This window comes from Ochlerotatus camptorhynchus, unplaced genomic scaffold (assembly GCF_037179485.1).
Source record: "Ochlerotatus camptorhynchus isolate MF236.1 unplaced genomic scaffold, CSIRO-AGI_Acam_v1.1 ptg000370l, whole genome shotgun sequence".
In the NCBI taxonomy this organism is placed as follows: Eukaryota; Metazoa; Arthropoda; class Insecta; order Diptera; family Culicidae; genus Ochlerotatus; species Ochlerotatus camptorhynchus.
This window is the reverse complement of record NW_027040858.1, coordinates 4,931,021-4,947,162: the sequence shown is the minus strand read 5'-3', so window position 1 is coordinate 4,947,162 and position 16,142 is coordinate 4,931,021. Positions and strand designations below refer to the sequence as shown.

Below are 16,142 nucleotides of genomic sequence, written 5' to 3'. Positions count from 1 at the left end.
CTACATTTCGAGATGTGTAGTGAGCATTTCTCACCTCATTTTTACAACGCAAACACAAATACAGTTTACTACTAGCATTAAAATCTCCTTTTTTACATATCTATAACAAGCTTACACTCTATTCTATCTACTGCTTCAAAAAGAACTATGTTCCGTCAACTGTGTGCAAAGTTATTAGCAAATGAGCAGTTCGTGACCAAAACTGTGTATGCCAAGCATGCCTCTGAGAATTTCTGGCTGTACATTAAACTATAGACCCTTTTGACGTTTAATCATCTTTCTCTATCTAGCACACATGGATACTTGTTCGATTTAAATGGTGCAGTCATAGAGGTAACTCTAAGACCACTGGGTCCCGAAGAAAATCATTATTATTTTTGGCTCACTCAGTACCAGAACAACGGTCCCAAGCAGTCCCAAGCTATTTCACTCACCCCTGCATGTTCTGCATGAATCCACACACCCCTGATGTTATCTGTCAAACTTTCATGGCGAATCAAAACAAACATAGTGTAGTAATAGAATTTCAACTAGAATAGGGTACGTTAATCGTTTGCTTGGGACCAATAGGCTACTAAAGTGGTGAGCCAATTTAAAATCGTTAGTTTCGTATTGATTGTTGGTGCAGTAGCGTGCGCCGATTAAACATCAAAAAGCTCTACAATAACAATATTTTTGACTCAAATAACAAATTTTGTTCCTATTCGGACTTATCATCCGATACCCAACGATCTGCAAGAATCGGAAACGCAATCCAGTTGTCATGCAAACTGTCACAACTGACATGCGTTTTGCGACGCCAGCGCCGCTCTTTGCTCGGTGACAGTTGTTGGAAGCGTAACCTCAAAAGGGAGTTCTTTTCTACGAGTGTGTTTCACTTATTTACACGTGTTTTGAGATGGCCCCGACCAAGGAAAAGGCCGCCGCGGCCCCAAAGGGTGGAAAAGTAGTGAAAAAACCCGCCGCCAAGAAGTTCCAGCCCCTGACCGATGGAGTACGTCGTTATCTCAAGCGTAAGCAGAAGGCCCACAAGAAATTGTTCTCCCTGAAGAATGTCAAGAAGGTGCGTGCCGAGAAGCCGAAGGTCGCCATTACTGTTGTGAAGAAGATCGGCGGAGCCAAGAACGGTGGAGAGCGTACGGTGCTGCTGAAGAAGAACAAGAGCTACCTGCCGACCCTATCCATCGTCCAGAAGCGTTCCGGCAAGAAATGCTTCCGCAACCATAAGCGCAACATCCGTAAGACCCTGAAGAAGGGTAAGATTCTGATCTTGCTGGCTGGTCGCCATAAGGGAAAGCGTGTCGTCCTGCTGAAGGCACTGAAATCGGGTCTGCTGCTGGTCACTGGACCATTCGCCCTGAACAGCTGCCCGATGCGTCGTATCTCGCAGAACTACGTGATTGCCACCAAGACCCGGGTCAACTTGAAGGACTACAAGGTACCGAAACACATCAACGATACCTACTTCCGCCGTATGCCCAAAAAGAAGAACTCCCGGGCCGAGCGGGACATCTTCGCCGAAAAGGTTGAAAAGTACGTTCCATCTGAGCAGCGCAAGACTGACCAGAAGACCGTCGACGAATCCGTGCTGAAGGCAATCAAGAAGCACAAGGAAGCTAAGGTTGTCCAGCGCTACCTGAAGTCGATGTTCTCGCTCCGGACGAATCAGTTCCCGCATCGTATGCAGTTCTAAGCTCGTTGATGGTGGCAGAGGGACAGTTCAACACCGGCGACAACATCCAGCACAGTCGCTTCCCATACCCCTTCTCTCGAGTCAAGGAACGTCGTTTTTAAGGATTAATTATAAATTGTAACAACACTGGATTGTTTACTGGTACGGATAAAAATACATTTGAAGATCGCTATCTTTACAGTGAGAAAAAAAAAACGTGGATTAGTGTGCATTGCAGTTTGTTTTGAATGAAAAAGAAGTTCCCGGGAGGACCGCTTGTATTAATTGGATCTATTGATTTTAGGAAGAATTATCGTGAAGTTCCAATTGCAGAGAGTTTGCTGCGATTTTCATCGGATGTCTGATGCTACTGCTGTGGTTTTGTTTTTGGTAATTAGTCGTCTTAACTGCATTCATAACTGTTATGAAGTGAGATTCTCTGTTTTTGGTAAAGGTCTGCGTAATTAAATTAATTTATTTCATTGAATTGATATTCCATCGAAAAGGATCGCTTCTTCTACCCGGATGTTTATATAGTAGGTGACGTCAGTAAACAAAAGCAAACATTCAAAAGCTGGTTCAATTTCACTGTATTTACAATGTATCCATCTATGAATTATGACTTTATTAAACCATTCTCGGCCCATTTAAAAATGAAGTGTCGAGCAATTATTGTTTAGTAAATTCAATAGAAGTATCAGTAGGTACTGTTGGTGCAACAGTAATAGTGGAACTAGTTATCAATTTTCATTTCTCAAAGATTGAGCATTTCTGGATTAAATTTAATATACAGTCACCTCTGCTACCCATAAACGCATGAGTTGATGATTGTTATTATAAATTTATAGATTGTATTTTCGAGGGGACGTCCAGAGAGCTTTGAGACTTATAGCGAATTCGTTTATTATCGGGGTTGGAACCAGTTCCAACCCAGTGCGAAACCGAACTTTTTGTCAGTGCGAACCTCAACCTGAGCTAGGTTTTAAAAACAAACGAGCAAACTGACGTTTGTCAGAAAACAAGCAGACCCAATCCTGATACCCGATCCAGGTTGGAACTGAATAATAAACGAATTCGCTATTAGGCGTTGTTGCTTTTGCGTGCAGACGCGTTGGCCGCCGGTAAGGGCCAGTAAGTGCTGCCAGCAGATGAATCAAGAGGTATTCAAACAAAATTGATAAGAAATATCCATTCAAATAGATTTAATACAGTTGAACAAATTTCAAAACTATATACGTGCCAGATTTGGAAATAATATTTTTTTAATCTGGAAGTGTGTTTATGATACCATTATCCATTTGATAAAGGTAGAGTGAACATGCGGGGCTTATTGCAAGTAAAAGTGACCTCGGAGTGGTCGTGAATTACCAGGCATTCTGAAATGGGTCACTGGAGCTGCAATAGAGCTAACACCTTCCAACTCCCGGACTAAACCTGCTTTAATTTAAGTATAATAAAAAGCAGTTTTCTTCCATAATAACACTGCCGGACAGTGGGGGTTAGATTGTACACACACACACCTCTGCTACCCATAAACGCATAACCTATGTGAGTAGGAAATCATGCTAACATATGATTTTTAAATTAAATATAATATGTAATTATACCTTCCTCGATATTGCCAATCCATAGCGAGAAAAATTAGCATTGTATTTGACAAACAAAGCTGCGGTTGTCAAATGCAATATTTATTTCTGGGAATTGGAAATATTTTCAGGGTGTCGACTACACAGCAAAAAAAAAATGTAATATCGATCAACGTAATTCAAGCTGATGTATGAAATAATGATGTAATAGCAAAAAGCAGATACAATATTACATCAATGGATGTAATTTTGTTCGCAAAATCGATGTACATCGTACAATGTGATATTACACAACCGATGGATTGACCAGGTTGCAGCAGTTTCGATGTAATATTCAACAACTTTTTTTGCTGTGTACCTGGAAAAACCTGGAAAGTCAGGGAATTCTATTTATGATCTGGAAAGTCAGGGAATTTTAGTGTAGGTTAGGGAAAAAATAATGTTGATCTGATCACATTGCAAAAAATCATGTGTGGGACACATAAAACAATCTTTGAAATTTTATCAGTGCATGACGTCAAAATTTTTGGGAAGATCCCGGGCATCAGATCCAATGACGTTTATATAAGGTCTGGGCCAAAAGGCTTATTGGTGTTAGTGAAATGTGCAAATGTTTAGTGGTGTTCGTATTTTATTGCAATGTTTATCTTTTTACACGAAACAGCTGTTGGCAGTGACGTATTTCTATCTGTTCTCAGTATGTTGGCAGTGACGTATTTCTATCTGTTCGGAGATGTTCAGCAATGTTTACAACATTTTGCTTCTAACACCAGCAAGCTGCCTGTTGGCCCAGACCTTATATAAATGTCATTGCATCAGATCTACTCGCTGCGTTTATGGACGCCCTTGCCGGTATCTCTTCGAACAAGTTGTTGCAAATGTCCATGGATGGGCCCAATGTGAATTGAAGCTAGAGGTACAAAAAGGTGGTGAGAAGCTGATAGATCTGGGAAGCTATGGGCTGTATATTTTGCATAATGCATTCAAGGATAGTGTTCGCAGTATCAGTTGGGATGTTGTAATATATTTGCGTGGTATCTACAATATCTTCAAATATATACCAGCAATACGAGCGATGTATTCTGGATCTACCATATTCCCGTTAAAGTATTGCGGTCACCGATGGTTGGAAAATAGTGCTGCTGTTCAGAGGGCAATCAAAATTACTCCACAAATACGAAAATTTATTCAAGGCATCCAGAAAGACAAAATCGAACCAACGCCAGCTTCCTGCCTAGATGTTAAAAACTGTTTGAATGACTCGCTGCTGATGGCTTAAACGCTGTCCAGACTGGAGAGTTATAACATGTTATAACGGTTGTCAAATAATTGCAACACAGAAACCACCATCAAGATAGTGCTATAACATGTTATAAATCCGTAGTCTGAACGTACTATAATAGTACGTTCAGACTACAGAGTTATAACATGTTATAGCGCTATCTTGATGGTGGTTTCTGTGTTGCAATTATTTGACAACCGTTATAACATGTTATAACTCTGCAGTCTGAACGTGGTATTAAGCAAGCTTTCTTCAAATCAGTTGCTGTCGAAGTTGAGCCATTTCTATGCGAATTTCAGATGGACAACCCTATGGTGCCTTTTTTTCAACGCGATGTCTCAAATGGTTAGAGGCATTATGGAAAGGTTCATTAATATTGATCATCTGATCAATATTGCACAGGCACATTTGATCAATATGATCGCAAACGACTGGACGTTTTTTGGCGTAGGTTATTGGTCGGCGTATTCAGAACAATTGTTGGTTGTGAAAATGATTTGCTGCTTATCGCATGGCGACGCCAATGCAGAGAGAGGTGTTTCGGTAAATGCAGAATATCTTTTTGAAAACATGAGGGAAGAGTCAAGGCCCAAGCGCAATGACAGCGGAACGGCAGTGGTAGCGGAAAAGCCCGATCTGAGTAAGCCTACTTGTCGGATTGAAAATTAGTTAAAATCAAATCGAGTGCGGTTAGGCATCTTGATGTCATTTGTGACAATTGTCAAACTTGCTGTTTCCGTTCCGCATCCGCCCACATTGCGTTTCAGTCGTAGCGCGACGTCAGATCTATGATGGTGTTACTCATGCAGGCGGGTTGGAAAACTTACAAATTTTGAATGAACTTATTCAGCGAGTTCGAAAAATCGGATTCGCTTTCCATGTAGACAAGGATCGTCGTATGAAAGAAGCTCTCGATTCCGAGAGCTCAAGATGCTCAAAAAGAAGCCGAGAGTTTGCAGGAGAAAATTGTTCTGCTCAAATGATAAACATTTTTAAAAGTAATCCGAAAATAATCACATAGGGTTTTTGATCTAATTTCCGTCCTACTAAGCACATCTCGCACTTTACCGCTCTTTTTTAAAGGGTTTGAATAAAACATGGAATGTTTTCATCAAAGATTACTTCTAAATTTATTCACCATTCCACCATCATCACCATCACCACCGTTGCCGTTGGATTTGATAAAAAGTTAAACAATGTTGAGATATTATTGAAAATCTAACACTGCTTCTTGATTCTAAATTCGTCCTACGAGTTTCAATTCCGTCCTAACGCATTGAAACTTCATAAGATTTTCTTCGTCCTACTGATAAACGTTGAAAAATGGGATTCGCTAGGAACGCTTCTTTTGTTTTGAGAAAAATGAGTGTAAATATTCATACAATACGCTGTAATAGGCTTCATGTTGTGGCTTACCCGAGCAAAGCTCGAGATCAAATTGAAATCAAAATTTGCTGTTACGATGTAAATTATTTTGAATACTCCAGTTGATCTCATTTCGGTTGACTTAACGGTTAACACAGCAAAAATGAGAGCAACATTTTACACTGTTAAAACAAATCCTGCTTTCAATCAAATCAATTTGATTACTGATTTTGCATTCATAATGTTTAACTGAATATGGGCCTGGCGTAAATGGTTAGCATCCATGCTTCTCACGCTGAAAGACTTGAGCTCAAATCTCACCCCGGGCAAGTCACGAATTATCTAAAATGTATCAAACAAAATAAATAAACAATAATCGTTAGTTCAACGACAGATGAACTTAAATTAAATTTTAAACAAAACGTTAACAGCAGAATTTCATGTTAAGTTGCTGTCATTTAAAAGTCTTGACTGCAAAATGAAATTACAATATGATATCAAACTTCTGTCGCAAAAATTGAAATCAAAATTAGTTTTCATTATGATATGAACTTCAAACTTTAATATCGATTTGCTTTCATTTTGTTAACCGACTTTGCGCGGGTATGAACTAACGGATCGGAACAAACGTATTATTGTTTTGTGCATCATGAAATCATTGACATTATTGATGATTTCTGCTCGATAGAACGGAAATGGGCGATTAGTAGCGCTCTTCCCTATTCAACTTGTAATTTCTCTTTGTAATGTGAACTCACTGAGAGAATAAAATGTTAATGATAATTAAACTTAAAATATTTTGCCATGTCTGTGGTTGTCATATAGAGTTCCAGAGAGTACGAAACTGACTAATGCATGAGCAATGCATCCTCAGGTTCGGTTGCCAAAGCAAGAATAATCACTGCTCTGTTATTTTACAATAATTTATATGTTAAGAGAAAAGATCGTCTACGGGTTGATTTTTATTTGGCTGTAAAATTATGAACACAAATTGAGAGCTTGGTGACATTGATTAAATATTCCTATTATTACTTAGTAATGAATAGTGAACCTAATTGTGAGTAGTAGTTAATCATTATATTATTATTATATGTATTTATAGCCGTAGACCTATTCACTTCCTTCGTATGTAGTCGGTCATATGTTCTGTAAAAATTGTATTAGTATCAAGTTCTGTTGTACGTGCCATGAGTATGCTATTCTTGATATTTTCGAAAGCTTGCCCTGCTGCTCATTTTAAACTAACCTTAATTTGCACTACGGTATAATAAAGCACATCACGTTGTAGCTTCTTAGGTTAAAATAATGGAGTGGGCTGGAATTTTTCTGAAAACCGACTGGAAAGTCAGGGAATTTTTTTTCGACTTTGAGTCGACATCCTGATTTTACCTAACTCAATGATTTCCGAAACCTCTTAAATTACATTACTTTGACTTAAAATTGTTTATAATCCCTGCTAAACTAAACTGAAATAGTTATGGAATTTTATATGAACGTTTGTGTGATAAAGTTTCAACCTTATGTATTATGGTTTTTGGAAGTGAACCTTACAAATGATGGGTTGTTAAGAACCATTACCATTCCAAATTCTTATTTTCTCCATACATTTTCGGAAAAGGAATTATATTATAACCTTTTTATTTATGATTTTACCACTTTAATGATGATTGTTTTATTGTTGTTTCACATCAACAGGCTGGCAAATTGAAGGCCCAATGATGTTAACCTCATCAACTACTATAGTGCCTTCCCGTTTTTGGTAAAACATGATTTTTCTCTTCTTCACTTTCTAGAAAATCCAACCAGCGCTTAATTCCATATCTGAATCCCTAGACCCTTCTGCATGAAATGTCATGAAAAAATCCCCAGAAAGTTCTAGCACAAATTTGAAGAAAGAATTAGTTGATGAGGTCGTGTTACCAAAAACGGTAAGGCACTGTAATAAATTTTCAATAGCGACCAAAAATATCCATTAGTTCCGTCCCATAAAATTGATAAATAGCAGATTTTTAGCGATGGGTCCAATCTTAGATCCATAGGCCAACATTATAGAGCAATTTCCCCTATCTTATAGTCAGTTACTCCTGCCAGCGAAAAACAGAAGAAAACTTTCGACGAAGCGCATCACGTTCGATGAAAGTCGAAAACAGATGCAACTCTGCTGAATATTCTCTGCAGTCCGCATAAGGTTCTTTCTAAGCATAATGTTACGAAGCAGTCGGGGTTGAACATTCAGGTCAATTTGCCTCAGGATAGCCTTGCCATCTGTCCTTCCTTGCAGGATATCGGTCACGGTTAGGGCTCTGCTTGTGTCTCGTCTAGTCCGGAGAAGTGCTAGTTGCTAGGTCGATAAGTTGACAACGGCTTTCGTAACTGGGTGATCGAAACGGATCATTCCAAGGCAATCTACGCAACGCAAAACGAAGAAAGCGACGTTGAACAGATTCAATGCTCTCGGCCAGGCTTGCAATTGCTCATTACAGCTAGAATGCTGTCGAATTTCGGATGATTTCCTTATGGTTGAATTCGCCATCAACTGATGAGCATCCATATGACTGTCATCCAAATAAAGAATGATATTTATTTGATAACTTGCAGTAAAATATACAGGGCTCAGAGGACAACATTTTAAGGATAGGATGATTTGTAAATACTTTATATTAGATTATTAATTCGATAGTTTACATTTCTATATTAAATAGCCATGAACAGCCATTCATCATGGATACAAAAATTCCTTGTTGGTTGGTAGAGCAAACATGCTCCATCACGAAATAGGCAATTTTTGACTTTGAATGATCTATATTTCTTGTATTTGTTTGGTTTACATGTATGAATTTTCAAGTGACACAGATGCGTCTTTTCAACTTTAGTTATTTTGAAATTTTTAATTATTATTTACTGTTCCTAGTCCTATCAGGCCTGTTAAAGTATGACCACCTTAGTGGGATTGGTTTGTTTTGAATTGGAAAAAGGAGACTACTTAAAACTACTATTTACAGCTACAACTAATCTACAACTACTATATACACCTAACCTACTATATACAAATTGCTTATCAAAGCATGTTCTGATGTATTGCATTTCTGTACAAATTTGTTCCTAGTTTCGTTAATTTGAGAATCTACTTTCGGGATGTTAGCCTCTTGATGGAGGTCGGAAATGCGGGTATCGAAAGGACGATCTAGGATCATCCTCAATACCCTGTTCTGCGCTACCTGTATTTTGTTCCTGTGAGTTTGTGCACATGATTCCCACACCGGAGCTGCGTAGAAGATCGCAGGCGCAATGATTTGTTTGTAGACAGCCAGTTTGTTCAGCCTAGAGAGACGAGATCTGCGGCAAATAAGTGGATACAAGCACCTAACTAGATTGGAACACTTAATTACTGCCCTATCTATGTGCGAGCGGAAAAGGAGCTTTTCGTCAAATAACATACCAAGATATGTTACTTCGGTGGACCACTCAACCCTTGTGCCATCCATTTTTACAGTACAAGAGGGAGCCGGTTTTAGTTTGGGAGATTGTCGATGGAGGAACATTATTGATTGGGTTTTGGAGGCATTGATTTTGATTTTCCACGTGTTGGCATAATCAGCAAAGGCGTCAAGGCATCGTTGAAGTTTGTTTGTTATTTCACGAGGCCTCCTTCCCTTGACGGTTATAGCGGTATCATCTGCGAACAGGAAGAACACGCAACCGTGAGCTCGTGCGAGTGATAGCGGTGAGGTCGTTCTTGAATTTCATCCTTAGTCCGTTGCTGGCAGCACACTGACGAGGGCAGTATACGGCGATGAACCGGACGTTTCCGGTTGATGATTCCACCTCCACACTAAGGGCCTCGATGATAGAAGTGCGGATATGCGGCAGCGTGTAGAACTTTATTCCTTTCTTGATGATGATCGCAACACCACCCCCCCCCCCTGGAGTCGATACGATCAAGCCGGATAATGTGGTGATCAGGTAGCCAAAAACTGTCACCGGATTTAAGGTGGGTCTCTGTTAGGAGGCCCACGTCGATACTTTGCTTGCGGAGAAAGTCAGCAAGCTCGAGTCTTTTTGTTCTTACAGAGCATGCGTTCCATGTGACGACAGTTATCGGTTTAGACACCATACTGAATAATAAACTTACCGAGCACTTGGATCTGTTCGGGCTTGCTGCGGCACTGACGAAGAGCACCGGTCATGTCGACGAAAATCTTCATCAGCTCATCCGCAGAGAAGAGATCGGGATTGGCGTTTTGTGCTGGTGGTTGTCTCCAGAATCCAGGGGGGGGGGGGTGGAGAGCTTTGTCCAGCTGAGGCACCAGACGTTTCTTGACGGGGGCCGGATTGCACCCGTGGATTTGCTGGACCGTGTTGCGTATCACGAAGAGGCGGGAAGTCCTCCACCCTGAATGCCGGAATGTTTTCCTTCTTCCGTCCTGGTTGACTTCTTGTGGATCCTGCTTTCGGATCCGCTTGAAATCCTCGCGTTTGGGGCACTGTTTGTCGGACCCTTGATGAGCTCCACCACAGTTGGCGCATTTGCACGTGTCCGACTCGTCAACAACGCACTCGGAGGAGACATGATTTTGGGCGCATTTGCCACAGCGCGGCTTGATGTAGCAGTTTCGGGTGCCGTGCCCGAAATTCAGGCAACGCTGACACTGGGTGACGTCGTGACGGCCGCCACGGTATGGCTCCCATCGGACAATGATGGAATTGATGGAGCGGATAGCCTTCAACGCATTAAGCGTCACCGTTCCCTTCTGGAAATGCACCAGGAAAAGGCAATCCGGATATTTATTGACGTTCTCGTCCCTCCTTGTCATCCGGAAGACGGCAGTTGGGGCCAGCTTGTAGCGGTTCTTGATTTCCGCTTCGATCAACTTCGGGTCAAAGTTCGGTAGACCCCTGATGACGACCTTGAATGGTTTCTCACCGGGAATGTCATGGGTGAAGAATTCCACCTTGGAAGTCCTCAGGTGGGCGATGACCAAGTCATACTCCGTTTTCGTACGGAGCACCACCTTGGTGCCGACTCTGCCCAACTTGAATTCGGCTTTGACGCCCAGCGACGCCAGATCCGCGATGAGCTCGTTAAGATGGGCATTTTTCACTACCAGCGGAGGTAGCTTCACTCTTGCCGCGCACCTTTCAGCAGCATTTTCTATTTCGGCAGCGTCGCCGAAATCTTCGTTTGTCGCAGAGGCATCCTCGCGACCAATTGTGCCATCGGACTGGCCCCGATTCTTCTTCCTCTTCTTGCTGCGTTTTTCCGTCACAGCTGGTTGGATATTCCCATCCATGGGGAGAACAGCAAACCTGTTGGATGTAGGTACACCCGAACTTCCTTCACCGGGGTTCTTGTCCTTCACCGGGCTTCGCGAGCGATGCTTCCCCATATCGGGGCACGCACACACACAAAAAACACCGCGAAAGAGAGAGAGCGCGAATACTTCACCACGAACTTTTTCGAACAACTCGTCAGAGCGAGCAAGAGCCGAACTATACTGCTTGACGATCAAGCAGAGAATGACGAAATAGGCAATTTGCGGTTTCCACGCTTCACCAATGCTCGTACCACCTCTGATAGCGATGTATATGCTTCCACCTCGTTTGTCTGCTCAGAGCAACAAATGACATTCGATAGAATTATTTGCATCATCGTTTTGAATGATTTGTGTTAAGGGGCTGAGCCAATACCAAATTAATTTCAATTTAAGATGACTATACCATTCTGCAGAGAGCATTACGCATTCCAACTGAAGGCCCTATTATTTTTCATAACATGTTCATCCTGTATTCGAGAGGAAAATCATCTGATTTCAAAACAACCGTCATCCGGTTGCAGCCGAGGTTGCAGCTATCATTCGAAAAGGCGATTTCGATGTTTCGATTTGAATGGTCTGAGGTTTCATTCGAACAGAGGACGGTGGTTTGTTACAGTGTAGTATTTTTTTCTTACCGTGCAGCAGATTGGTGGTTGAAGCCAAGGGGGGGAGGTGGCTGTCAAATACGAACAATCGTCGCCTACCTCGCATAACTGGTTCCAAACGTAAACAAGCCATGAGAAACCTACAGCGTTTGTTTACGTTTGGAACCAGTTTCATACAAGATGATCAGTAGGCTGATTTGACAGCACGTCCCCCCCAGGTTGAAGCAGGTTGTAGCCAGCGTTGCCAGATATACCGATTTATCGGTATTTATACCGATTTCCGAACTAGCTACTGATATACTGATGGTTCCTCAGAATACCGATTTGAGGTTTTTTACCGATTTTTTTTTAAATAATCAAAATGATTATTGTTTGCCCGCGCTTGAACTTCGGAGAAAATTATTGGGAGAGACTTCTATCTTTTTGAATATCACAAATTTTTTGAGCCTTTAACATTAAAAAAATCATAATTAAAACTGTCTTTTGGATACTCTTTCGATTAATGTTACAATTTCCTCACCGTTTTTGGCTACCCATGAATCGATAAACAGTCGATGGCTCTTTCTGGTAATTCCAGGGGAATCGGGAAATACTTTTTAAATCCTATTTAACTTCCTGGATTTTCTTCCAACTTTTCCCTGGAATTTTCTTCCACCGTAAATCGACCTTTCAGAAACTTATTTCGACTTCCCTTAGAAGCTTCTTCAGCCTTCGCTCGAATGATTCTTCCATCTTCTCCCGCCAGTTTTTTCAACTTTCCCGGAACTTCAGGGATGCTTCCAGATTTTGATTGCGGATCCACACTAGCTGCAGGAACTTTTAAGAAGTTCTGAAACTTCGGAAAAGTCCAGACTTTTGAGTAAGTTTCAATAAACTAAAGAATGTTTCAATAACTTCTGTTAAAATTCTAAAACCCGGTCCACCGAACTCCAGTGAACTTAAGAAAACATCATAAATATTTTGGATACTTCACAAGTCCAAAGGACTTTTGGCAAATTTAATGGACAGTTCCATAAGTTTCAGGAGAATTGAGAGAATTTTAGACATCAGGGCACATCAATAAATTTCAAGGAAATTGCTGAAATTTTAAAGGAGTTCCAACTCAGGCTATTTCCGAAAACTTCAGCAATGGTCCGCAAATTTAAATTTAAGAAACGTAAGGGAAGTTACACGAACATTAGCACATTGTGAGAACATTTTATGGGAAGTTCCGTGTTTATTAATGGCAGTGTCGATAATTTTTAAATATTTAAAAAATCGGGAAGATCAGAGAACTTCAATGCTGATGTTACAATAAATTCAAGAAAATTGTGATAGCGCTTAAGAAATTTCGTAATCTTCAAAAAAGTCTAGAGACCTTCAAAGAGAGATATTCCAGTAGTCCCATTATAATCAGGGAAGTTCCAAGTATTCCTAATAACTTTAAGAACATTACAAGAACTTTTAAGGAATTCCGAGGAAATATGTAATATGCCTACGTACTTTTCAGGAATGTTTCAAAAACTTCAGGACCATTATGGGGTTTTCAGGGATGTTTTATGACCTTTTGAAAAATTTTCTGGATCATTAGAACATCCCCCAAGAGCTCTTTTTCTTCAGGAATTATGTCCTTGTTTCTTTCGACTGTTCCGTTTGCGCTCTGGCTTCCGATTTCCTCCAGATTTTTTTTTCCAATCTACCTTAGGAAGTTTTTTTCGTCTTCTCCAGGAAGTTCAATTAAACTTCTCTCAGAAATTTCTTTTGCCTAGCTCTAGAATTTTGTCCAGTTATTTTTTTTTACTTCAATTGGAAGGTTTTTCCGAGCTTCTTCTGGCTTCCATTGTAAATGGCTATTTCTGGAAATTACTTCCGATTTCCGAAACTTGTCTGCCTTCCCTTGAATGTGAAATTCGATTTTTTCTGAAAGTTTCTTTAAATTTTTACCAGAAGTTTCTCAATTTATGTCTCAGAAGTTCCGCGGATGTTTTTCCGACTTCTCTCAGAACTTTCCTCAAATTTCCCTCAGGATAGGTTGTTTCTTCTTTCTCTGGATGTTGTTTTCAGTTTCCTCCAGAAGCTAATTCAAACATTCCCCGGAGTTTTCTTCCGTAATTTTCTGATCATAGTCCAAAAGTTAAAATATAAAATTAATTGAAATAGTAAATACCGATAAATACCGATTTCTTAAAACCTTTGATACCGATAAGCCTTAAAACATTCTGGCAACGCTGGTTGTAGCACCGACAAACCGACATGACACTTAATTTTGACTTATGCCCGAAAATCGTAAACGGCCGATTTAAATGTGCAGTGATCCGAACTGTCAAAAGCATAGGATTATTTTATATAGATAAAAATAATTTGTACAGAATAGATCAGACACGAACCAATTCATAACTTTTGCATGCGGGTTCATGGCTTAGCTAAATATTTCCCGCGAACACGGAGCCAGATGTCAGTAGTGTGCTTTGGTCATAAATTTCCTTGTTTTAGCTATGGTCATTCATGCTCGCATTCGGTTTGTCGGTGGTTAGAGCGGCCGACAGTAAACCCATAGAGGTAACTCTAAGACTAGTAGGTCCCGAAGAAACGTGCTCAACTTTTCGGCTCAGCTCTGGTACTATCTTCGGTCCCAAGCTAGAATTTTGACTAGAATGGGATACGTTAATCCATTTGCTTGGGACCAATAGGATTGTCCCATACTTTGCAAGACAAAACATCTATGATGCTACGGTGGTCAGCTTTACGGAAGTCATAAGAAACCGTAGCAGAATAATCGTCGAAATAAAGCACGAGTTTGTCCTCAACAGTGACAATTAGCGGAAGGTGATGTGGAACTAGCTTAGCTAGTGCACAAGGAGCCGAGGAAATTAATGGAGTCCTGTCCTGTGTGCTCACGAAGCAGAGGTCCCAACTACGATCATTTTCGTTAACTACATGGTTAATTTGAGAAAGCGTTGCTGCGCTGTAGTTGTCGAGAAGGCTAATAGCTCCTGCGTGAAATGTGGAGCTATCATGACTAGAATCAGGATCTGGATACAGGAATCCGCTATGAGATGGACTCCACGAAAGGCCTGGCAGATTGAAGTCACCCAAAATGAATATCTCATCAACTGGGGCGGCACTTTCTATAACTGTGAAAACTGACGGACAGTGAGTATCGATGAGTTCATTGTCCCGGACTCGATCAGGTGGAATGATCGGTTGAATGTACAGAGCGCATAGAAATAGTCCCCCCTATTCTGCAAGTCACGTGACTCTCTGTCACCGGTGAGGTGACAATAGTTGGAGAGTCACCTCACCGGTGACAGAGAGTCACGTGACTCGCAGAATAAGGGGGAGTGTGCGATCACCCGATTGATGGCTGTCCAAACCTGCTCGTCTGCTACGTCTATAAATAGTCCTATAGGATGACGTAGCTTATTTAAAACGAATGTTTGAGACTTTGAAATTTTGATGAATGGGATACTTTTGAAAAATGTGTTTAGTATCATAATCCTTATGATATAGGGCAATTTACGCACTGGGATGTATGTAATCTATTATTTTCGAGGGATCAGAATTAGAAATAAACGATCGCGATGTCCTGGAATTCGCTTAAATTTAGAATTCAAGAAGTGAAGAAATATTGTGGATATATGGGAAATGGATGTAACGTCGGCCTAAATGCCCCAAATTTGGTCCCATACATAAATTCAGCAATCGATAAAATTTTCAATAGCGACCAAAAATATCCATTAGTACCGTCCCAATAACGTGTTCAGCAAGATAAAATTGGTAGATAGCAGATTTTTAGCGATCCAATCTTAGATCCATAGGCCAACATTAGAGCCATTTCCCCTACGTCAAAAGATAGCACTTAAATTCTCAGCAACTTTCCCGAAGACACTAAAGTCTGGTTCACTTAGAATCCGGACAAATAAAACCAGATGTTTCTTTTGATAGATTTGCAAACATTAATTTAGTCAAAATGATGTTAATTTCAAAATTACTCCGGCGGCGTTCGCATGAACTCGAGGACTTTCTTTAGAATTCCTGCCATCATCTGCAGCACACTGGACTGGTCAACCTTAGTTTTTTCCAACATCGAGCCATCTGTGCAGCATCCTGAGTCGTATTTTCACAGTCCAGAGTCGTGGATTGATATCCTTGTCGACGAAAGCCACCTTATTGTCGGGGTACCACTGTAACACCTGCCGACTGTAGTGTCAGCATGCTAAATCTGGCCAGAACTTCATTGGACCTTTTGTGAGCCTTAATGGAAAGTATTATACATTTCTCCAGGCACTCTTGTTTATACAGCTTCGAGTCCATCGTTTTGTTGGTGATGAAAAACTT

General features: G+C 40.7%; 2 protein-coding genes across 2 annotated transcripts in view; one reads left to right on the top strand and one right to left on the bottom strand.

Moving 5' to 3' along the window:
* The window catches only part of LOC135710127 (uncharacterized), a 161,287-nt gene that overhangs the window by 96,884 nt on the left and 48,261 nt on the right, over nt 1-16,142 (bottom strand). The gene's annotated exons all lie outside the window — the stretch shown is intronic.
* Nucleotides 844-1,900, top strand: LOC135710114 (large ribosomal subunit protein eL6-like). Its single transcript, XM_065232599.1, has one exon. It carries the CDS (start codon nt 899-901, stop codon nt 1,691-1,693), a length of 795 nt encoding a protein of 264 aa, XP_065088671.1. The 5' UTR covers nt 844-898; the 3' UTR covers nt 1,694-1,900.